The sequence below is a fragment of the Muntiacus reevesi genome, chromosome 1 (genome assembly GCF_963930625.1).
Source record: "Muntiacus reevesi chromosome 1, mMunRee1.1, whole genome shotgun sequence".
NCBI lineage: Eukaryota > Metazoa > Chordata > Mammalia > Artiodactyla > Cervidae > Muntiacus > Muntiacus reevesi.
Window position 1 is genome coordinate 24,022,928 of NC_089249.1, and position 23,351 is coordinate 24,046,278.

General features: G+C 41.2%; 1 protein-coding gene across 3 annotated transcripts in view; it reads left to right on the forward strand.

Annotated features, from left to right (window-relative positions):
- The first annotated feature begins 12,764 nt into the window (after positions 1–12,764).
- Positions 12,765–23,351, forward strand: part of DENND5B (DENN domain containing 5B) — a 216,848-nt gene continuing 206,261 nt past the window's right edge. For 2 of the 3 annotated variants that reach the window (XM_065939709.1, XM_065939714.1), the window contains exon 1: positions 12,766–13,221. In XM_065939709.1, the coding sequence (XP_065795781.1) occupies positions 13,095–13,221 (127 nt within the window). In that variant the 5' untranslated portion in view covers positions 12,766–13,094. Of the gene's footprint in view, positions 13,222–23,351 lie in introns of all 3 variants that reach the window. The other variant, XM_065939734.1, reaches the window with a different exon arrangement.

Sequence of the window (23,351 nt, forward strand, 5' to 3'; positions counted from 1 at the left end):
ATAAAGGGATTTAGGTGAAAGTGATATTTAAAGTGTGTAGCAACCATTTTGGTACCCTGTGAAGGCTTCAGTTCCCACAAGTAGCCACGCAGGTTTCCTGTGAGATGATACAAGATGAGAGATCAAGTGGGCATCAAGCATGTCCACGAGGTGTGGCCCATCAGAGCCCAGTCCTGCACCACAGAGGGCCAGAGACCCAGGGCCTGGGTCAGGGGGAGAAGGAGAAGGAGGAAGTGCTAGGGTGAGTTTTCACCTTTTAGGAAGAATTTTAATATTTTAACAGAGTGCAACAACTGCAGTGTAAAGCCAGCTGAAAGTCAGCCGTGATGTTAGTAAGGTTGGTGTTAAAATATTTCCCCTTTCATTCTGGATTCAGAGAAATTGTTTTCAAAATCAGAGATTGGGTTTCAGTTTTGGTCTGTTTCTTGTCTTACAAATAATCAACTTGCTCTATTTCTAATCCTTGGATAAAATAAACCACCTATGCAACCAATCTATCAAATATGGGAATGTGATTTATAAGATATATTCATTTTAATATAATTTCAGCATAACAAAACAATACATGGAGACAAACTCAAAATTCAAATTCTTGCAAGTTCAATCTGAAAAAATGTTTGTATTACTATTGTTATCAAGCTAGGTGACTGTCAGTAAGACCTTAATATTGCTTACTGTATATTATTTGGTATTAAAGTTTTCATTTTTTCACATTTGTAAAAGGCATTGTGATTGTGCTTTTTAAAAAAGAGTCAATATCTTAGATGTACATACTACAGTATTTCTGATTAGATATTTTATATCTGACAGTTAATTTCCAATAATCTAGTGTAGTGGAGTGTGGGGTTATAAATGAAACAAGATTGGCCATATAGCGATAAATGTTGAACACAGGTGATCAGTACGTAGTAGCAGTTTAGTCACTAAGTTGTGTCCAACTCTTGCAACCCCATGGACTATAGCCTGCCAGGCTCCTCTGTCCATGGGATTCTCCAGGCAAGAGTACTGGGGTGGATTGCCATTTCCTTCTGCAGGGAATCTTCCCAACCCAGGAATTGAACCCGGGTCTCCTGCACTGCAGGCAGATTCTTTTCCAACTGAGCTACGAGGGAAGCCCAGTACATAGCTTTGCAGGAATCAGTACATAGGGGCTCATTATTTCATTCTTTCTACTTTGTCTATGTTTGGAAGTTTCCAAAACAAAAAATTTAAGAAAAAAGTTCAATATTTATGCAATCTTTGGAGAGTGCTGCTATTCAAAAAAAAGGGACACAGGATACCAGACAGCAAATTATTTTCTGTATTTCACTTGCTTTAGGTTCTTCTTTTTTTTTTTTCTTGAAAGGATTCTGTGAAATCGTACATTTCAAGATGAATATAAAAAGTAGTATGTATTTATCCATAATTTCCTTTTGGTAGTTTCTGGGTGTCTCCTATATACTTCTGGTTATAGCAATGAGAGTAAATAATTCCCCCTAATTTGGTCTTAACTCTCAACTACTGTCACATTAATTGCTACCTTTGTGTAGCTGCTGCCTAGCAATACATTACTAGACAAGACAGATATTTTAGAATCTAAATTTAGAATCTAAATCTAATACTAACTTAGCAAATTTTTCATTTCTTATTAATTTACTTTTTTTAAAGTGAAAAATTTTTAATTCTGTTATTGGCTTAGTTCTTTCTTATAATCTGGGCACATTTTGTCGTAGAGGAGTCTCCAGAACTCACTTTTTACCCAACAATGTTCGAAAGATGGTTCCACAATACTTTAACATTTCTAGCTATCAATTACTTTTTGTATCCCTAAATTACACACTCTTGCCACCCTTACCACCAACACCCCCTCACCACCATGTGAAGATATAACTTGAAGATGGTTGTCTGCATACTGGGAAGAGCACTCTTCCCAAACAACTAAGCTGGCCCTTCATTTTGGATTTCTCAGCCTTCAAAACTGTGGGAAATAAATTTCTATGCTTAAACCTCCCAGTCTATGATAATTTATTACTTGCAACCTTAACTAAGACATGGAGCTTGGTGTTTTATAAGCCTACATAGCAATTTTGTAAAGTGATAAAAGTTAAGCAAACAACAAAATTTAAGGACAGAACAGCTAAATACAGAGAGTTGAAACTGTATTATCTAGCTCAAACCTTGAAGAAATGGGAGTGTAAATTTAAAATGGTTGTTTCCTGCTCTTGGTTCTTCAGTACTAGACAGTGTTCTTTCCTACTGTTAGTTAATAACATGCATATCTAAAATTAAGCCTCTTGTGTTGCCTTGGATTCTGTTACTTTAAATAGGCACCCACCAGATTATAATTTTTACTTGTTTGAAGATTGTTGGAGTCTGATATTAATTCTTTCCTGCCAAAAAATCACAATGGGCAAGCTGGAAGTCAGAAACAATTATTCAGGATAGTACAATTAAATTGGCTTTTCTCCCAGCGTCTTTCTTGTTACCTTTAATTATCGTTGGAGTCTGAAGTTCAAGGAAACAGTCATAGGAGAAGAATTCTTTTTTTTTTTTTTTTTTTGAGAAGAATTCTTTTACAAAGAGAGGGGGAGAAGGAGAGAGATTGTGAGAGAAAGGGTCCAGTTTTCCTAAAACAGAAGCGGTACTTTCCACAATGTATTCTAAAAACTGTTATGTAATCTAAAATTGCTCCCTGGAAATGATCGAGGGAGTTCTGAGCTTGGAGGATAACAGTTGCTTAGAAGCAACTAAGGTGAATAAACATCTTACAATTTCTTTCTGAGATTTCAAGGCTAATTCAATGATGTGGTTATGTCTAAATTGCTAAGCTTAAAATAATTGCCTCATGAATAGTCTTATTGATTATGACCGAAAAACATAAAGGATCTGTGTTCTATTTTTAGTTTGAACATATGCTCTTTATCGAGGAAGCCGGGGGATGCATTTAGTCAACTTTTTGAAAGAGTAAACTGTGATGTGTGGATGTGAGAAGAGAGAAAACAGTTCCTAACCTCCATAAGCTCTCAGCTACACCAGTTGGAAGAAAAAGATATATATATATGAATTAATTAATATTGCAGGAATAAACTATGTAGGACTAAATACAAATGCCTCTGAATTCAGAGTGGTAGAAAGTAGATGAGTGAGTTTTGTGATTTAGAGAAGGTATTTGAAATAGTATATAAAGTCTGAAACTGAGAACTCAGGTTTAAATTCCAGCCTGTGGTAAGTCTAAAAATGGTGAATCCAAAATACACCCAAATCAAGATTGGTAGTTTTATTTAGTTGGCTCTTCAATTTGGTGCTTTCAACCATGAAATTTATAGTTGAAACTTAGGAAGATTACACATTTATAACAGGAAATTGAGTTCATTACTGGATAGCCAAATTAAATAGTTTTGATGATTGAAAATTATGCATACATAAACATTAAACCCCGCTATATTTCAACATTTATAGTTACTTGCATTCTTGAGACTATTTTGGATCTCCTTATGTGCAACACTGTAAATCTATAGGACTCTTTGACACATCACTAGAACACTACCGGACATATAGTAGGCACTCAATAAGAATTCTTGAGGACTTCCCTGATAGTCTAGGGATTGGGAATCTGTCTGCTAATGCAAGGGACATGGGTTTGCTCCGTGCTCCGGGAAGATTTCACACGCCTCGGGACAACTGAGCCTGTGTGCCACAACTACTGGGCCCACATGACCTAGAGCCCGGGCTTCGAAACAAGAGAAACCATCGCAGTGAGAAGCCTGTGCATTCAACTAGAGAAAACCCGCATGCAGCAATGCAGCAATGAAGACCCAGAGCAACCAAAAATAAATAAATGAAATTATTTTAAAAAGAATTGCCAATTCATTCTCCATTATGCTTGCATGTGTATGTATGCATATATTCAATATGACTTTATCTATAGTCATTCGAATTACCCTAAAGAATAAGTCAGCAAAATAGTTGCAAGTGTGAGTTATGTATATGAGAATGTCTATGATTCACAATGTTGATAATCTTTTCTCACAGAAAAATACACATACACACTTAAAAAGAAAGATTTTGAATTACAGAAAAGCAATAGATGCCTGTTGTACAATTTTTAATAATTTATAAATTTAATATTCAGAGATATGAAAAATAAAAAGTGGATGCTTTTCATATTTTTAAGCACAAACATATGTATACTTTATTTTTAACACAGAATCATACTACATATTTTATTTCTTGATTTTCCATTCAACCATGTAGTGGATAATTTTTTTTTTCCATCAATGCAACGTCTTTCTTAGCATTACACCACATAAATATACTATAATTTATATAACCACTTCCTCTTGGTAGAAATAAGATTGTCTCCATTTTTTTTAATATCATAAACAATGTTTCAGGTAACATCATTGCACTCATATCCTTTACTTGTATGTTTTTGTAGGAGAGGTTTTGAGAAGCAGAACTGTTGAACCAAAGAGTAGGAGTGTTCTAAATTTTGATGGAATATCTGTATTTTAATTGCTACTCTTACATTCTCAATCTGGACTTTGTGAGAAGGAATCCATCCAACCAAAAAAACTACCAATTTCTTCCTCATTCTATGGGCCCTGATTCTCACTGGGGAGCCTGCCCTAGTTGCCCAAGATTCTAGTGGCTTATTGTTGTTACCTCCTTGGGAAGAGATAAGACTGGGTTGTTTTTTCCTCCAGAATATGGACTTACATATTCTTTCCTTTTAGGTATAGAATATGTACGATTTTTTCTTTAAAACTGGGAAGGATCTTACAGATCAGTCCCCTTATTTGGGGGGCATGCTTTTAGTTGCAAGTAAAAGAAAAATAACCCAAACTGGTTGAAACACTAAAAGGAATGTATCGGCTCACATTAACCGACAAATTTCAGATACTGAGCTGGCTTCTTGTGTGATTTGACCCAGAGTTTATGATACGATCTGCTTTTCAGAGTTTCTCTACTCTCTGCACTGACCTGTATGTTGGCTTCATGCTTGGTCTGGCTTTCCCCCATAGGGCTACCAGCAATTCTGTATTCTTCCTTACTGACATCCAAAATGAGAAGATGGTGCTCCTTCCTCCAACTGTCAAACAAATGTTCCGAACCTCACACTAAGCAGACAAGCTTAGGACAATTGCACATCTCCAAATCATTAACCCTTGAAAGGGTCATAGGTTCACAAAGCCTCACCCTAGAGTTAGTGGTAAGGCCAATCCGACCCAAACATCCAGGCTACACAATGAAGGGAGGGGAATGGATTCTGATTAAACAAATACTCTTTAGGGAGGAACTTCCTTTCCTCTTGCCTCATGTTTCCATAAGGAGGGACTTCTACCACTGTAACACTCGTGGCACCTCCTTTACCCTTACTGTTCTCCTGGGTAACCGATAGCAAAGTCTAACATTCATGGTCCTCATTTCTCTGATGGAAGAAGTTAATCTAATTAAATGTTGCAAGCATTGAAGATTCAGCTGTTTTCTTTCCTCCTAGAACTTACATGGGATGGCAATACTAGGGTAAACGTAGATGCTCTGCAGTCTCAAATGTTCCCTTTTGTGTGCTGTGTCAGAGTATGGCCTGTGGGAAGATTTCTGAGCACAAAATGCAATCTATCAACAATTGAGGAAATAAATCTATGATATTTTAAATATAGTTTGCTGTTGTTTCAAGAAGTAGACAGATAAGGTACACTTAGTTTCTATAGGTTTATGTATTTATAGTTATGTAGAGATCTTGAGGGCTTCCTAGGTGGTGCTAGCAGTAAAGAACCTGCTTGCCAATGTGGGGAGATGTTAAAAGACTCAGGTTCGATCCCTGGGTTGGGAAGATCCTCTGGAGTGAGGGAAGATCCCCCACTCCAGTATTCTTGCCTGGAGAATCCCATGGACAGAGGAGCCTTGCAGGCTGCAGTCCACAGGATTGCACATAGTTAGACACGACTGAAGTGACTTAGCGTGCACACACGCAGAGATCTTTAAAACATACAGAAATAGAGCTTCTTTTCATAGCTTTTGAATCAGGGGCTGAGTGAATGTGTAGACAAGTCTTTATACTTTTTAGCCTGGGGTAGCCTGAAGGTTTTGCCCAATTCTTCCTATCAACATTCTCCAGGCCAAATCACACTTAAATATGTGCTCTTTTGGCTGCAAGTGGCAGAATCCCAACTTAAATTACCTTAGGCAAAAAAAAAAAAAAAAATGTCAAATTCACAGTAACAATAGAGGATGTTTGCTGCATTTGTCTTCTCTGTCTTGGGTGTCAGTCTCATTCTTCTCTCTCGCTGCAGACTATTTTTCTTCACATAACAGAAACATGACCACTGGTATCTCCTGAGGTTTTCAGCTTACAACACTGGCCATCTGCAGAGAGACCACTTCAACTCTCTGGGCCCTAAGTCCAAAACCAATGGGGAATCGCTTATTGGCCCAGCTTGAGCCATAAGCCTTCTTCTAGACCAATCAATTCTTCTGAGAGGAGTGTGTGTGTGTGTGCACACGCACGCATGTGCGCACATGTATGTGGCGTTGTATCATATCATTGCAGCTCCTGAGACAGCGATTTGGTTGGAATGAAAGGAAGGAGGTTCTCAGAAGGAGGCAGTCCCGAGAAAACAATTACACATAAATCTACTAAAGTATTACTGGAAAAAAGAGAAAGAACAGGACTAGATGATGAAAAGGAACTCATGTTGGGTATTTTATGTGAGGTAAAAGGAGAAAAGAAGGTCTAGATATTTCATTGAGAAAGTAAGGAAACATTTACGTGACACTTTAGATACGATAGACATATTCAAAATGTTGACTAATCTTGTGCCTTATTTACTTTCAAATACTTCAGTCAAATGGAGGAGGAAATGGCAACCTGCTCCAGTGTTCTTGCCTGGAGAATCCCATGGACAGGGAAGCTTGGTGGGCTATAGTCCACGGGCTCACAAAGAGCTGGACATGACTGAGTGACTAACCACCCACGCACTTCAGTAATAAAACAATTAAAGGGCAAAATGTTAATATTCAAACTGGGTGATGGGAGAATAGTCAAATTCATAGAATCATAAAGTACCCTGGTAGATGGTAGGGGCAGGAGGTTGGGACGGGGGAGGGACAATGGGTAGTTGGTGTTCAATGGGGACAGAGTTTCAATTTAGGAAGATGAAAAATTCAGGGGGGTGATGGTGAGAGTTGTACAACAATGTGAATGTATTTAGTGCTCCTGAACTATACTGTTAAATATAGTTAAAATAGTATATTTTATATAATGTGACTTTACCATAACAAAAAACTTTTAAAAACTAAGTGATGGGTATACAGGTCTCCATTATTCTAGTCTTTCCATATACTTGAAAAATTTTCTTCACAAAAGAAAAAATAATCAAACTCTGAAATGGACCTCTGATGAGAAGTCATAAGCAGCACAGAGGGAAAAGATTAGTCAACTCAGGTAGAGAGATTTCATAGACTTACAGACATCAGAGGGCTTCCCAGGTGGCTCAGAGGTAAAGAGTTGGCCTGCCAATGCAAGAGACTCAGGAGACACAGGTTCGATCCCTGGGTCTGGAAGATCCCCTGGAGAAGGGAATGGCATCCTACTCCAGTTTTCTTGCTTGGACATTTCCAAGGACAGAGGAGCCTGGGGGACTACAGTCCATGGGGTTGCAAAGAGTCAGACACGACTGAGTGTGTGTGCACACATACACACAGACCTTAAATAGTCTACAATCCAGTCTTTGGTTTTGTTCCCGGTCCCACCACTGACAGTGTGTGTTTGGGTAAGACACGAAAATCCCATGGAACTTAAGACATTTTCATTTGTAAAATGAGGGAGCTAGCTTAGTTGATTTCAAATATTCTGTGTTAAACTCATTCAAAGCTAGCTAAGCCGAGCTCTCAGGTATCAGCAAAACCAAGAAAGTGAGTCACCCCTACCGCCTGGCATTCAAGGCTCTTCAAGCTGTGGCTCCAACTGAACTTCTGTCCTCTGTACACTTTTATACTCCAGTCATTTCTTCTGTGCCTGAATGTTCCCTCCCAGTTCTATCTCCTATTTCTCTTATAAGACCATTTCAAATATGACCACTTTCGTGGCATCATACTGGATTCCTTAATAAGATCTGACTTCTGTTCACTACATCCCACATATTTATAGAACATGTCACGTGGAATATACAATATTTTATTTTTTACTATTTCTAATGGTATTTTAATTTGTTTTGAAAAATATTTTCCTTCCTTCTTGTTGTTGTTCAGTTGCTCAGTCATGTTTAACTTTCTGCAGTCCCATGGACTGCAGCATGCCAGGCTTCTTTGTCCTTCACCATCTCCTGGAGCTTACTCAAACTCATGTCCATTGAGTCCGTGATGCCATCCAAACATCTCATCCTGTCATTCCCTTCTCCTCTCCTCTTCTCCATGCCTTCAATCTCTCCCAGCATCAGGGTCTTTTCTAATGAGTCAGCTCTTTGCATCAGGTGGCCAAATATTGGAGTTTCAGCTTTAGCATCAGTCCTTCCAATGAATATTCAGGACTGATTTCCTTTAAGACTGACTGGTTTGATCTCCTTGCAGTCCAAGGGACTCTCAAGAATCTTCTCCAACACCACAGTTTAAAAGCATCAGTTCTTCAGCACTCAGCCCTCTTTATGGTCCAACTCTCACATCCATACATGACTACTGGGAAAACCACAGCTTTGACTAGACGGACCTTTGGCAGCAAAGTAATGCCTCTGCTTTTCAATATGCTGTCTAGATTGGTCATAGCTTTTCTTCCAAGCAGCAAGCATCTTCTAATTTCATGGCTGCAGTCACCATCTGCAGTGACTTTGGAGCCCAAGAAAACAAAGTCTGTCACTGTTTCCATTGTTTCCCTATCTATTTGCCATGAAGTTTACCCATCTATTTTCCTTCCTGCTAGACTATAAACTCCTGAAGAAGAGGGATTTTGTCTTATTTAGTTTCATATTCTCAGATCATTAGCATAATGACTTAGACAAAAGTTTTTTTATAATCTTAGACCCATCGTTTAAGGTGGAAACAGATTTATGCAAAACTGTGAGTTGGCTGTTTTGCTTCCAAACTCTATTTTTTTTTTTTTTTTTTTGGTTGCATTGGATCTTTGTTGCAGTACAAGGGCATTCTCTAGCTGTACCTTGCATGGGGCTTCTGGTTACAGTGCTTGGGCTTCTCTTATTGTGGAGCACAGGCTCCAGATTGCATGGGCTCAATAATTGCAGAGTATGGAGATCAGTCCTGGGTGTTCATTGGAAGGACTGATGTTGAAGCTGAAACTCCAATACTTTGGCCACCTGATGCGAAGAACTGACTTATTTGAAAAGACCGTGATGCTGGGAAAGATTGAGGGCAGGAGGAGAACGGGACGACAGAGGATGAGATGGTTGGATGGCATCACCGACCCAACGGACATGGGTTTGGGTAGACTCTGGGAGTTGGTGATGGACAGGGAGGCCTGGCATGCTGCGGTTCACGGGGTCGCAAAGCGTTGGACACTACTGAGGGACTGAACTGAACTGAACTGACATGCTAAGTTGCCCTGAGGCATGAGGGATCTTAGTTCCCCAACCAGGGATTGAACCCGTGTCCCTTCATTGGAATGTGGATTCTCAACCTTTGGACCACCAGGGAAGTTCTGCCACCAAACTCTTATTGGCATAAACTAATGCTTTTTCTGAAACTAATGATGAGGGAATATGATTATTGATTTTCCAAATAATTTTTCATTGCGGTAAGATTTTCCCAGAAAGCTTCTTAGCTAGCAGAAGAAAACGTTACTCAAAAAAATTCTACCACAAAAGAGAATCTTTTGTTGGAATTGTGGTTATTTGGCATGTTTGGTGCTATGGGATTGTTGCCTCCACTGTAGGTTTTCATTCGGGCAGCATATGTACCAGGAACAGCAGCAAAATGGAAGGCAATGCTGTAACTTTTTGAGCAATGATCTCTAAAGGACTCTCTGGTAAAACCTCCAATGGGGGGGATGACTTATGTCTGGAGAGGTTCAGCCATGCCAGGGTTTGCCGCCTGCAGGAGGCACAGGAATGAGGAATTAACTGATTACTGCTAACCTGCCATAACATACGGTGACTGTGACTACTAGTAAAACGTAGTCGAAGGAATGTCTAGGGCTCTGAGTAGTTTCTTTAGCAATCCTGTGTCTCTTGGTTATGAATATGTGTAGATGACATGGTGGAAAGGAAGAACGGTACCAACAAGGGTTATCTTAGCCTGGGAATAGGGATATGATCTCTCCCCTCCTCAACACAGTTTAAACAACTTGTAAGATTTAAGTCATTTTATTCACTTAGCTAATTTATCTCTGTGTCATCATTTTAGAGGAAAACATATGTGCATTGATGTATAGTTAATTCTTTTTTTTTTTTTTTTTTTTTACTGAGATCTTCATCATGCAGGATCTTCTGTTGTCTTAGGCTCTCCAGATGCGGCACACAGGCTTAGGTGCTCCACGGCATGTGGGCTCTTACTTCCCTGACCAGGGCTCGAACCTGCTTCCTCCACATTGCACAGTGGACTCTTAAATACTGTACCGCTAGGGAAGTCTCTCTTGGTTATTTTTCCAACTTTGTTTTATTGCAGCTCTGAAGTGATAATTAGGAACATACCCAGGTATTTTCAAATTAGAGTTTTAGCCTTGTAACGTGTGATAACTCTATTGAAACCTTTAGGGAAGATTTTAGCCATGACTAAAAGATTCCACATAGCACAGCTAAGATCCTGCACAGCCAAATAAAAATTTTTAAGAAGTCAGTTGCTTTTCAAATCAACAGAAGTACCATATCCCTTGGCTAGTTCAAACAGTGAATTAGTTTTTTATTGTCCTCTGTTAATCTAGAATCAAACATTCTGTAAGGATCTACCAGTGAAGATAGGAGAAACACATACACATTCTGTCATTCCCTCCCCTCCTTATTAGTGAAATTGTTTTACATATTTCAGTTCTGTCTATATGAGAAAAAGCAATCATTTTATAATAGCAAATTAGCATATGTTCATAAATATGTCATAGATAGAGTTTCTGTATTTTCCTAGTAGCATCAACAACTTGTTACTACTGAGATAACCACCCTTCTTTCATTCATTTAATAAACATGAATTGAGGGGCTAGATGAACCAGGGTTCTGCTAGACACTAAAAATAGAAACAGGCTGAACCTAGCAGGATCCTGACTCCTGCTCTGTGGAGCTTACAATCCAGTTGAGTAGACAGACATAGAAAAGGTCATTGTAAGTGTTTTGAAGGAAAAGTGCAGGGTGCAGTAGGAGCTAAAGGTGTATTACCCAGGCTGTGGCTCATTCTGATTTTTTTAATTCTTCTTACACTTCAAACCTGAAGAGAAAGTGAGGGTACAAGCTACAGTAAATGATGGTACGCATGTGTGTGCTCCATGGACTGTAGCACATCAGGCTCCTCCATGAGGTTTTCCAGGCAAGAATACTGGAGTGGGTTGCTATTTCCTTTTCAGAGGGAACTTCCCAACCCAGGGATGGAGCTTTTGTCCCTGGCAGGTTCTTTACCACTGAGCCACCTGAGTGAGTGTTCAGTCGACTCCGACTCTTTGCAACCCGGTGAACTGTAGCCCGCCAGGCTGCTCTGTCCATGGGATTCTCCAGGCAAGAGTGGGTTGCTGTGCCCTTCCCCAAGATATCTTCCAGACTCAGGGACCAAACCCCTGTCCTAGTCTCCTACATTGGCTGGTGGGCTCTTTACCATTAGCGCCCCCTGGGAAGCCCACTGAACTTCCATACATATCTTTCAGGGAGAACATTTTCCAGTCAAATAACTGAGGTTCGGTCTCTCAGTCCACCTTCCTGGAATATTTGCTTGTGTGTCTACCGGAAGTGTCACGACGCGCACCCACACGCTCCCCTCACCCCACCGCGTACCTTATACCCAAATCCCTAAAAAAGCGTACCGAAGTGGTATGGAAGGGGTGACAATGTGGAGATAGTATGGATTTAGTTTTTCACTTTTCAAAGGAGTGAGAGTAGATCTGTGATGTCGTCGTGGAGAAGGGGAAGTCAGAGGAAAGAGCAGAGTAAGAAAGCCATAGCCTTGTGAAGAGAAGCGTTCAGGGTTTAATTCCTTTTGTCTTATCAGCCGCCGATTGTACCTGCTGGAAGAGTAGATAAGTTCAAATGAGTACAGAGCAGGGGGAACTGGAGCGCCTTGACTACATTACACTGACCTGGAAAATGTCAGGATAAATTACGGAATGGGTCGGCTAGGGGAAAGTTGATAACTGTGGTCATTTTAGAAGTCTTAAAGCTTTGTGGATATTGAGTGGGTTTTTTTGTTTTCTTTGTGCCATTGAGTAGGCACCGATTCGGTGAGGAAGGATGGCTTGTCAGCTGGGTTGAGCGCTGGTGGATTCAAGGACTACGATCTTAAAATAAGATGGACATCCGCACTTGTCAGTTTAAAGTATGTTGATGGTCCAGATCGTTGTGGGAAATGATTTCGGAGCAGCCGTTAACCTTTCCCCAAGTTGCATTTCTTTTTTTAAAAATTCAGAATATAAAGCATCCCCTCTGCGGCTTTGCCTCTTGCTGGCAGCCGGAGGCGCGTGTGTGGGGTCGCCCTTGAGCCGCAGCCCGGGCCGCCGGGCTGGCACGAATCCCGCCAGCATCCGGTGCTCCCTCCGAGCCCGCTGGACGCGCGCGCACGTACAGCCGAAAGGCGCGCTCCCGCCCCTCGCGAGCGCGCCCTCCCCTCCGCGCCCGCGCCCGCGCCCTCCCCACGCTCCCACCGCCAGAACGCCGCTCAGCTGACCGGCGGGCGCCAGACGCCGAGGCTCCCAGCTCGCGAGCGCAGCCTCTCACGGCGGGCCTCTCACGGCGACACTCCCCCAGTCTGCCCCTCCCGCGCCGGGCACCGGGAGCGGGACCGGCCGGGCACGAGCTCGAGGCCGCTTCCCCGGCGCCGAGCGAGGAGCGAGGCTGCGCTGACGAGCGGCGGCTGCGCAGCCATGGGCTCGCCCGGGTCGCCCTAGGGCGGGCGCGCGGAGACCGAAGCCCGAGCGGCAGCCTCAGCAGCGAGTCCTCTCGGGCGACGGCGGCGACAGGAGCAGCGCGGCCGGGATGAGCGGGAGCGGCGCGGCGCCCGGCCCGGCCTCGGGCTCCTCCCCGGCCGCCTGCCGCTTCGCGCACTACTTCGTGCTGTGCGGGATCGACGCGGACAGCGGGCTGGAGCCGGACGAGCTGGCGGGTAAGGCCGGGCTGCGGCAGCGCGGGGTCCCCTCAGGGACGCGGGGGACGCGCGGGAGGCGGGGTGCCGGCTCCAGACAAAGTCAGCTCCCGGCGGCGCTCGCTCGCTGGCCGGCCAGGCTCTCGGGCAGCGATTTAATGACATTGTTATTTATTCCGCGTGCAGGGTGCTCTGCTGAGCCCGCGGGTGCCCGCAAGCCGGCCCCCTCGCCCGCAGCTGCCCGCGGGGGCGGCCGGTGAGTCACCGGGCGCGTTAACTCCCGGCCTCGCTGCGCTCCCGCCCCCCACCCTCAGCCCGGACCTCGAAGTTTCAGCCTCTGCACGTGACGCGGCGCGCCTACCCTTCGGGGAGGGGGCGTCCGAGGCCGCGGGGCCGCGGGGCGGGAGTCCACCCAGGCGGCTGCGGCGGCCCGCGGGGCGAGCGCCGGGCGGGAGGCTGATTGGACTTCATCCTTGAGTGTTCGCGGTCTGCGCCGCCTCCGGCCTCGGGTTCTGCGCTGACGGTGGAGTCACCTTTTGGAATCCTGTCGATTTGGCAGTATCGCGGGGGCTGGCGAAGATCTTTGAACCTCGGGACTTAGGACGATGCTTTGTTGATACCGCCTATAGGGTTCCGAGTTTAAGTAGTTAGTAGACATTTCCACTCAGCTGGGTGCACCGAGTATTGCTGCCTGGGTTTTCCCGGAGGGGCATCGTGCGTCCTCTTGCCTCATTATTTGATGGCGCAGTGCGGGGCTGAGCTGGGGAGCAGCCTCTGGAAAGGGGGCTGTTAAAGGCTGGCGGTGGAGGGGGCAGGGGTGTGTGCGCAGTGTCAGGAGGAGCCTAGGGGGAAATGACTGATTTCATTTTTCACGCCTATTTCTTTCTGCTTGCCTTCTTGGGTTCTGAATCTCGATTTTTATTTTATTATTTTTTTTTTTAACGTGTGAGACAAGTGACATCTACCGCTTGAACTTTATCTGTGTCAGTGTTAAACACTTAGGTCATAGCCTTTCAGAACAGCTTTTTTGGACATAGCATTCTTGATTGCACCAGTGTGTGTGTGTGTTTTCCTTTTTTGGCGGGGAGGGAGTGACTGTGAAGAATGTATTAAATAATAAACAGTAGTAAACAGGACTGTTCAGCCTTTAGAACAATACCCACCAACTCACCTCTTGGCTAAAGGAATATCTTAAGTCAGTTTCACAGCAAAACATTTTCAACAAAATCTATGTCTAGTTTTACTTAAAAATTTTATTTGAAAAGATAGATGAGTACCAGGCTGTGTGTAATTATATATTCCTGTCGTTTCTTCATGTACGTTTTAAGAATGGCTTTGTTAAGTGTTACGGAGTTAGAAAAAAGAAATGTTTGGAGAGATTCCTCTTTCAGGATTGGTGAAGGGGTTATTTTAGGTTTCTAGAATTCCTTTCCCCCTAGACATTTCCCTAAACATTTATGACACTGAGTCACTTGGAGACCTTCTGTCAGTGGCTACTGATGACTGGAAAAAGCCTGTATTTTGTTCTTCATTGAGTCTGTATGCCTAGTAAAGCTACAACAACACCTGTAAGTGTGACCTGAGTCTCTTTGGGCATAGTGCAAATGGCTTTAACAAAACAGTAAAAAAAAAAAAAAAAAAAGAAAAAATTTAATGTATTCATTCAGTAAGTAGTTTTGAAAGCCTTTAGGTGTAGATTGTGTTCTAGGCACTGGGCTCAGCTGTAATCAAAGCAGTCAAAAAAATCACTGCCATCACAGAGCTTACATTGTAGTGTAAAGAAATAATAAACGTATGTAATTTTGTCAGAGGTTATTAAGTGCTGTGAGGAAAAATACATCTGGGAGATGAGAGTAGGGCAGTGCCAAAAGAATGATGGAATTTGTAGGGTTGTAATGATTTTAAATAAGATCGTTAGGGAAGGCCTCACTGATAAGGTAATGTTTGAAAAGAACCCTAAAGGAGCTGAGGAAGCTGGCCATGTGGATTGTCTCAGGGAACAGCATTGTAGGCAGAGAAAACAGCATGTGCAAAGACCTGAGATGGAAGAGTTCCTAGTTTTGTGGTAACAGCAAGGAGGCCATACTGATACCGAGTAAGAAGGAGAGTAGTAGCTGTTGTCATTGAGAAGAAGTAGGGCTTCATAGACTGTTAGACTTATAGACAGATGGGAAACCATATCATAGGCTTTGAGCAGTGTAATGAGATCTGATCTGCCTTCTGAAAAGATGGCTGTGGCTGCCATGTTGACTAGACTATATCAAGAGGCAGACCAGTTAGGAGGCTCTTTTTCACTCTTTGAGACGAAAGTTGTTGGGGGTTAAACCAAGTTATGTGGTTAGAAGCTGAGTATATTTTGAAGGTAGAGCCAGCAGGACTTCGTGATGAATTGAGTATGGTATTCATAATAAAAGAAAATGATTTAAAAAAAAAAGACTCCAGGATTTTCTCCCTAAACAATTACAAGCACCTGTTTACGGAAATTGGAAGACTGATGGAGAAACTGGCTGGAGGTTAGTTTAGCTTTGGACATATTAAGTTTGAGGTGCCTATTAGACATTCAGATAGAAATACCAAGTAGGCAAGACATCTGTCAGGGCCCCTAACTTTATTTTTAGGTGTAAGTTGAAAGCCTTGAAGTTGGGTGTTGTCACCCAGGGAGTGGATATAGATAGAAAAGAGAAGAGGCTTGAGGATTGAGCCCTGGGGATATTGGAACATTCTGAGGTGAGAAGGATGAGGTGGAAACAACCGAGGAGTTTAAGAAATGCGGCTAGTGTGACAAGAGGAAAACAAGAGAAGGTAGTATCATGAACCCAACTACCAAGTTCTTAACTTTTTCCACAGAGCTACATTTAGGGATCAGGAAACAAGGCTGGTGAATTAAGCAAATTAGTCACAAGGTTGTTTCTGTTTTGCTGCATTAATTTCAAAGTTAATGATAGTTAGGTTTCTATTTTACTTTTCTGGAACTAATCTATTTTTATCATACTGTTTCTTAGCAAGTTGTCACCCTGCCTTTAGAAGATCTTAATTGACTTCTATTAAACATAAACCAGTTGCTTTGTAGACTTTTTCTTAACATATACATATTCCTAGACTTTACACTTTGCAGGTGGTGGGTCATTGCTATCAAATGAAGGACACGAACCATATGATGAAGTAACAGTTAAATAGACTGACATCTTATGAGAAATGAGATCTTGTAATTCAGTGATCTGGGCTCTAGCTTGCTTTTTAGACACTCCTCCAGTAAAGCTTTGCTTTACCAACATTGGAAAAGACTTCTTTCATTGAATATAGGTCTTTTAACAACTGAAAATAATTTAAATATATATAAATTTAAAATATGGAAGTCCTAGAGATTTTATGGAGGTGTCTCTCTGTATATGTATACTGATATAGCAGTATTGAGCTTCCCAGGTGGTGCTAGTGGCGAAGAACCCACGTGCCAATGCAGGAGACATAAGAGATATGGGTTTGATCCCTGGGTCAGGAAGATCCTCTGGAGGAGGGCATGGCAACCCACTCTAGTATACTTGCCTGGAGAATCCCATGGACAGAGGCACCTGACGGGCTACAGTCCATAGGGTGGTAAAAAGTCAGACACAACTAAGTGACTTAGCATGCAATCACACACAGCAGTATTGCCTGTTGTTCTTCTCTGCCATGTCTTAGCTGTTGTGCTTCTCCTCCTCACTGTGTATTTTCAAGATGTATTTGATCCATAAACAAAAATGTTCCTTAAATGTTAAAGCAGAAATATTTAAATTTTCTTTAGTGTTAAAGATAAGGTGTTTCAGACTGACTATTGCATAAAGAAGAAAGGAGGTGTAAATAGAAGTCACTGGAATTAGTTGATGTGAAGGGAAGTAGGTCATTTTGAAATTTTCCTTTATGTCTCTCATTTCCTCTAAGACCAAGCTGTAGGAATTTATGTGACTTGATTTACAGCAACAGATCTTTTAGGCAGTGGAAAAATGAAGGATGTAATTAGACCTTTATTCAAGTAGAGTAAATATGCAAGCCCCCAAATATTCCTTCCCCCAAGAGGGAAAAGTCTTTGCCGCTCTCTTTCATAGTACCTTGTACATAGTGTTTAATGAGTCTGAAAATTGTGTGGTGACCAGAATATTCTTAAAGCTTTTCCATGGTCTCTTGGATTCAGGAATGCTGATACATATGGAAGTCTGATGGATGAGATCCCTGCTTTGTTTTGATATCTTCCTTGGTGCCTCCAGCTATTTATTTTTAGCCTTGATGTCTTGGCTGTGGTTTAGAGCTTAGAGACAGTGGAGACCATGTTCTGAATTCAGATATAAAATTTCATTAAAACTGACAGTATCATGCCACAGTAGTACTGGAAGGGACTTTAGACATCATTTAGAGTGGAGGAACCAAGACTGAGAGTTTAAGATCTCAGAGATCCCTTTTGATCAGAACAGGCACCAGACTAAAGTCTGGTTGTTCTTTTTTTTTTTGGCCGTGCCATTCAAGCTTGTGGAACTTTGCTTCCTCAACCAGGAACTGAAACTAGGGCTCTAGCAGAGAGAGCAGTCCTTAACCATTGGACCACCAGTTCCAAGCTTGGTTGTTGTAATGCACAAAGCTGCATAGTTATTTAAACTCAGAAAAAGATGAGCTTAACCTGGGTTCTGCAAGCATTTCAGGGTTACTCTTAATCCAGACTGAATGTCATAGTCAAGACTGTGCTAAAGTCTTTTAAAAACCAATGCCAGGCATACAGGGCTGGGTGGGATAGGAGCTTCCCTGATCTGAGCACAATTGGTAGTGCCTCAGTTGTTAACTTTGCTGACATCCTTGGTCCACAGTAGATTATGATTGGGAGTTTGGAAGGTCTGGCCTGGTAACTGGGGTGCTGGGGAAGGAATAATACAAGGATCAATTTCCGTTCGAATGGGGCCAGAGAAGATTCAAGGTCTAATTGCTGTGGTATAGTGATACTTGATTTTAAAAATCCACTTGGAATAAAATTCTTTACAGTGAAATTGTCCCAACAGCGAGGGCAGCTAAGTCCGTGTGGTAACCCTAGGGCTCCGGCATTTGCTGCCCTAGTTCATGCAGGACACCCCAGCATAGGGAGCTCAGAAGAGCAGAGAAGATGAGATGGTTAGGAAAGAGGGGAGGACGGAGGAGCATGAGTGTCTTTGGAGGAGAAATAGTAAGAGAAAGGGGAAGAAAGGGGACGAGAAGATAAAAAGGAGGCTGGAGGAGGGCACGTACGTAATATCCAGTGCTGAGGAGTTGAGACAGACTGTCCTGACATCCCTGAGTATATTCTTTGATTTGCATTTCCACTTCTGGTCACAGACACTCTTGGAGTAATAGAAGTAAATGTCTAGAATACAATGCATTGTTAGTCATAATTTCCATTGAACTCCATATAGAAGAAAACACTTTCTTCTATAATTTGTTAGAGGGTAGAGGCAGTTCCTACGTAAGGTACTTCAGTCAACTATACTTCAGTTTTAAAAAATAGGTACTTTAGGAAACAAGTGCCGTATGTCCACATCCTTAACAGTTTTGATTAATAATGACCTAAATTTTGTTTTTGGTAAAGCCATAGCTAGCCTTTATGCTGTGGATTAATTTTTCAGTGTTAAATGCTTGGAGTGTGCCACGTTGAGGAGTATATAGGTGACAGTGACTGTTTTGAAAGAATCTACAATAAAATAGCAATAATAAAATAACTTTCTGCATGCCAAGCACTGGCTAAATGCTTCATAACTATTACCTCATTTCATCCTGACAGCACCCTTAGGAGATGGCATTATTTTCTTTATTTTACAGATGAGGAAACTGAGGCTAGAAAATTTAAGTACTTTGCCTAGGTTCCTATAAGAAGTGAGAAGCCTGAATTAAAAGTCTGACATGATCCTTCCATGCTTGTAAACTCTACATTCGATGCCTCCTTCATAATACATACTGTATCATACAGGTTATAAATTCTGCCAGTACCCTACTTGGATAACCTTATAATAAAATGTGATTATTGTTTAACACCTCTGTAGAAAAAAGTTGTTAAGAAGGAGAAGACTAGTCTTTATTACCTTTTAAGACCTGGCCTGGCTTGTCTCCTTGCAGGCAACACTGCATATATTCTTTTATTCATTTATCAAAACAAAAATAAAAAAAGTATATATTTGATACTACTCCTGTTCTTATTAATGAATATAAGATATAATGGAAGTGTAAGGTATTTACTGCACAAATAAGAACACTACTTCCAAAAAATTTTAAACCTTTTGTTCTTCTTATTGGATTTTATACCTATCTTTTCTTGGCATAAATTACCTGTCCTTAGATAAGTTTATAGTTTTTAAAAAGAATGTTGCTTGTTTGTGAAACCTTGGCTGGTGTGACTGTCAGTACAATTGTTAAAGCTGTATGCACAGTCAGAAGCTGAGAATCTGGTCCTGGGTCTGTTATTTAGGACAGCTGTGAGTCTCACATGTTTTTATATTTATTGAAGGTTTTAAATGAGGTACTTGGTTTCTGAATTTGCCACTCCTGTCTTTATGGATTGGAAATTGCTTTTGAATGAAAAACTAAGTGTATCAGTTTTTTAAAAGATTAATCCTAAATGACATAGAACATGAAGACTGAATATACCCCATATTTCACATGAGGATTGATGAGTAATTATAATCTCAGTCACAAGGAATGGAAAAAAATAAGTTAGTCTGTGTCGTGCAGTTTTTTAGTAAGCTTTTTGAAATGTTAGTTCATGCATGCTCAGTTGTTATCTGCATGAACTCTTAGAAATCCAGAGATCTCTGTTTGAAATGACCATGTTAAGTAATCTCTAGAAGTCTGTATTCCAGCAGTGTGGATGATACTGCCAGTTCTCCACAAAATAGCCAGTGGGATCTTAGAATAATTTTTTCCACTTAAAATTCTTCAGTAACTATCTTTGTATTCAGATCAAGATTCAGATTGTTTATTGGTATCTTAGTTTATTCAGGCTGCTATAAAAGAATACCATATACTGGGTTGCTTATAACCAAGAAAAATTTATTTCTGACAGTTCTAGAGGTTGGGAAGTCGAGATGAAGGTGCTGGTAGATGAAGTGCTGATGAGTTCCTACTTGCTGGTTCCTAGATGACTGTCTTGTGTGAAAGGGGTGAGGGTGTGTCTGAGATCTCTCTTATAAGGATTATGTATGAATTCCATTCATGAGGGCTCCACCCTCGTGACCTAAGCACATCCCAAAGGCCCAAGCTCCAAATATCATCACATGAGGGATTAAATTTCAACATAGGAATTAGGGGGGTGGGACACAGATATTCAGTCTCTTCACCCTGGTTGGCAGAGCCCTTCATAATCTGCTCTCTGCCTGTCTTTACAACCTTTTCTGATTGCAACAATCTTTCCTGTTGCATTGGTTTTCTTAAAGGTTCTTAAACATGGCAAGCTTCTTATCTCATGGCCTGTTTATCTTCTGTTCTCTCCCTAGAACCTCTTCCCCTAGACCAGCATGGTCCATTATAATTATTAATATAATGTGAGACACATTTATAGTTTTAAAATTTCTAGCCACATTTAGAAAAGTAAAAAGAAACAGGTAATATTAATTTTAATGATATATTTTATTTATATATCTAGATTATTTCAACATATAATCAACATAAAAATTATTCGTGAGATATTTCACATTCTTTTATTCTTAGAAAATCTTCAAAATCCAGTGTGTATTTTACGCTTACAGAATATCTCAATTGGACTAGCCACATTTCAAGTGTTTGGTAGCCATGTTTCAAGTGTTCAGTAACCACATGTGTCAGGTAGCCACCCTTTGCACAGGGTAGCCCTACATCTTTGCAAGATTGACTTCTTCCTGTTCAGGTTTTTGCACAAGTGTTGCCTTCTCAGAGTAGCCTTCCCAGACCATCCTATATAAAGTTGTGTCCTTCCTCTCTATGCCTGCCCAACCCTTACAGTCTCCCTGCTTTATTTCCACATTATTTATTTCCAGGTATATTGTACTTGGCATGTCAATATTTCCCATTCGATTGTTGGCTCCTGGAGGGCAGGACCATGTCTCTCTTGTTCTGTATATCCAGTGACTAGATTTTTGAATAAATGAATGAAATCACTTGAGATGGGCTTTCATGATAGCTCAGTTGGTAAAGAATCCACCTGCAATGCAGGAGACCCCGGTTTGATTCCTGGGTCTGGAAGATCCGCTGGAGAGGGATAAGCTACCCACTCCAGTATTCTTGGGCTTCCCTTGTGACTCAGCTGGTAAAGAATCCACCTGTAATACGGGAGACCTGGGTTTGCTCCCTGGGTTGGGAAGATCCCTTGGAGAAGGGAAAGGCTACCCACTCCAGTATTCTGACCTAGAGAATCCCATGGACTGTATAGTCCATGAGGTCACAAAGAGTCAGACATGACTGAGCACCCTTTGCTTTCACTTTCACCCAGTGACTAGATTGTTTGAATAAATGAATAAAATCACTTGAGATAGATAAATATAGAACTTTTCTTTTTGTTACCAATAATAAAAGTTAGTATATTTGGTTTATTTGTGGGTTTTTTAACCTCTAAAGTGGACTAGCTTTTTTTTTTTTTTAAATGGGAAACTTGACATTGATAAAGATGCAAGAGAATAGAAGAATGATTAATTTTTTAAAAGGTCTATGTTAGCTTTGTGGAAAGCTATTAAAATTTCTTATGTTTATAATATTTTTAGTCTATTCCTTTCTTCTTGAAATAAGCTATGATAGGTAAATAAAATTAATAAACTTTTTTGTAAACACCAGTTTTAAGCAAGCATGCAGATACCAGCAAGTCTTTGATTTTTCCTCTTAAGCAGACAACATGTCTTATTTATTTCTAAACTAGTGCCGAGTGATGAACACATAAATGGTGAGTAGTGTTCTTGAAGTTTCAGAAAGTGGCTGTATGAAAGAACACTGATAACTTCAGTTGTGTCTTTAGAGGGATACTTCAGGAGATTGCGTTCCATTTCCTCCTTTGTGGACATTCACATCGGTTTTGGGCCTGGTCAGCCAGGACAGTTTTCTTTTTCTATAAAGTTTAATCCTTTGTAATTTTTCCCCATTTATATTTTGTTTTTATTGTACTTTGTATAATGTTCTCTTCTGCCCGAGACTTGACTTTTTAAGATTTAATAACCTCTTAGCCAGAGATTCCAGAAATTTTCAGTATGAGGTTGTATTCTACACTACTTTTCAAACAGAATGCAAGGATAGCTGTTTTAGTGTGAGGAGATAAGAACTGAGAGTTCTAGAAATAAAAATGGAAATGTTTTATATACTGCTGAGACAGCACATCATGAGGCTAGAAAAATATGAAACAGTTGCTTTCCCCTTCATTCCTGCTCTTTTCCTAAGAATCCATGATTTTTACTTTTTCTGAATTAAATATTGTAACTGTTTTAATTAATGGATTTCTTAAGTTAGTGCCTTTTATTTTCCTTTCATAAATTTTTATACATCACTGGTGTAGAAAGTTAAGTTTGAAATAATGCTTTTTTTTAAATGACTTTCAAAGATACATGCTAGCACTATTAAGTCAGAAGTAGCTCCAGGAAATCCCCTTTATGTAATGAAGCTATGAAAATAGTTAATGTTTATTGGGCCTTGAGCTGTGGTTGATGATTTATAAACATTATCTTGAATCCCCACAATAACTTGAATGTATTACTATCATCACTTTATAGGCGAGGAGGCTGGGCTTTGGTGAGTTGCTGCCCAGAGTCACAGAGACAGTGAAGGCCAAAGCTGGAATTGCATCCTGGTGGCCCTCTTCCACTGTGCCCTGCTGCCCCTCCAAGTCCTCCAGACCAGCTGTCCTCAGCTGCTGGGTGGTGACATATTTCCAGGCCTGGCGGCTGTGAATTGAGTCACAATTATTAATAAAGTTGAGGACTTTCTGGTGGTCCATTGATAAAGAATCCGCCTGCCAATGCAGAGGACACAGCTTCGATTCCTAGTCCAGGAAGGTTTCATGTGCCATGGATCAGCTAAGCCCGTGTGCCACAACTACTGAGCACGTAGTCTAGAGCCAGAGCTTCGCAACTAGAGAAGCCACTGTAGTGAGACGCTCTTGCACGCAGCAGAGTAACCGCTGGTTGCTGCAACTGGAGAAAGTCTACTGACAG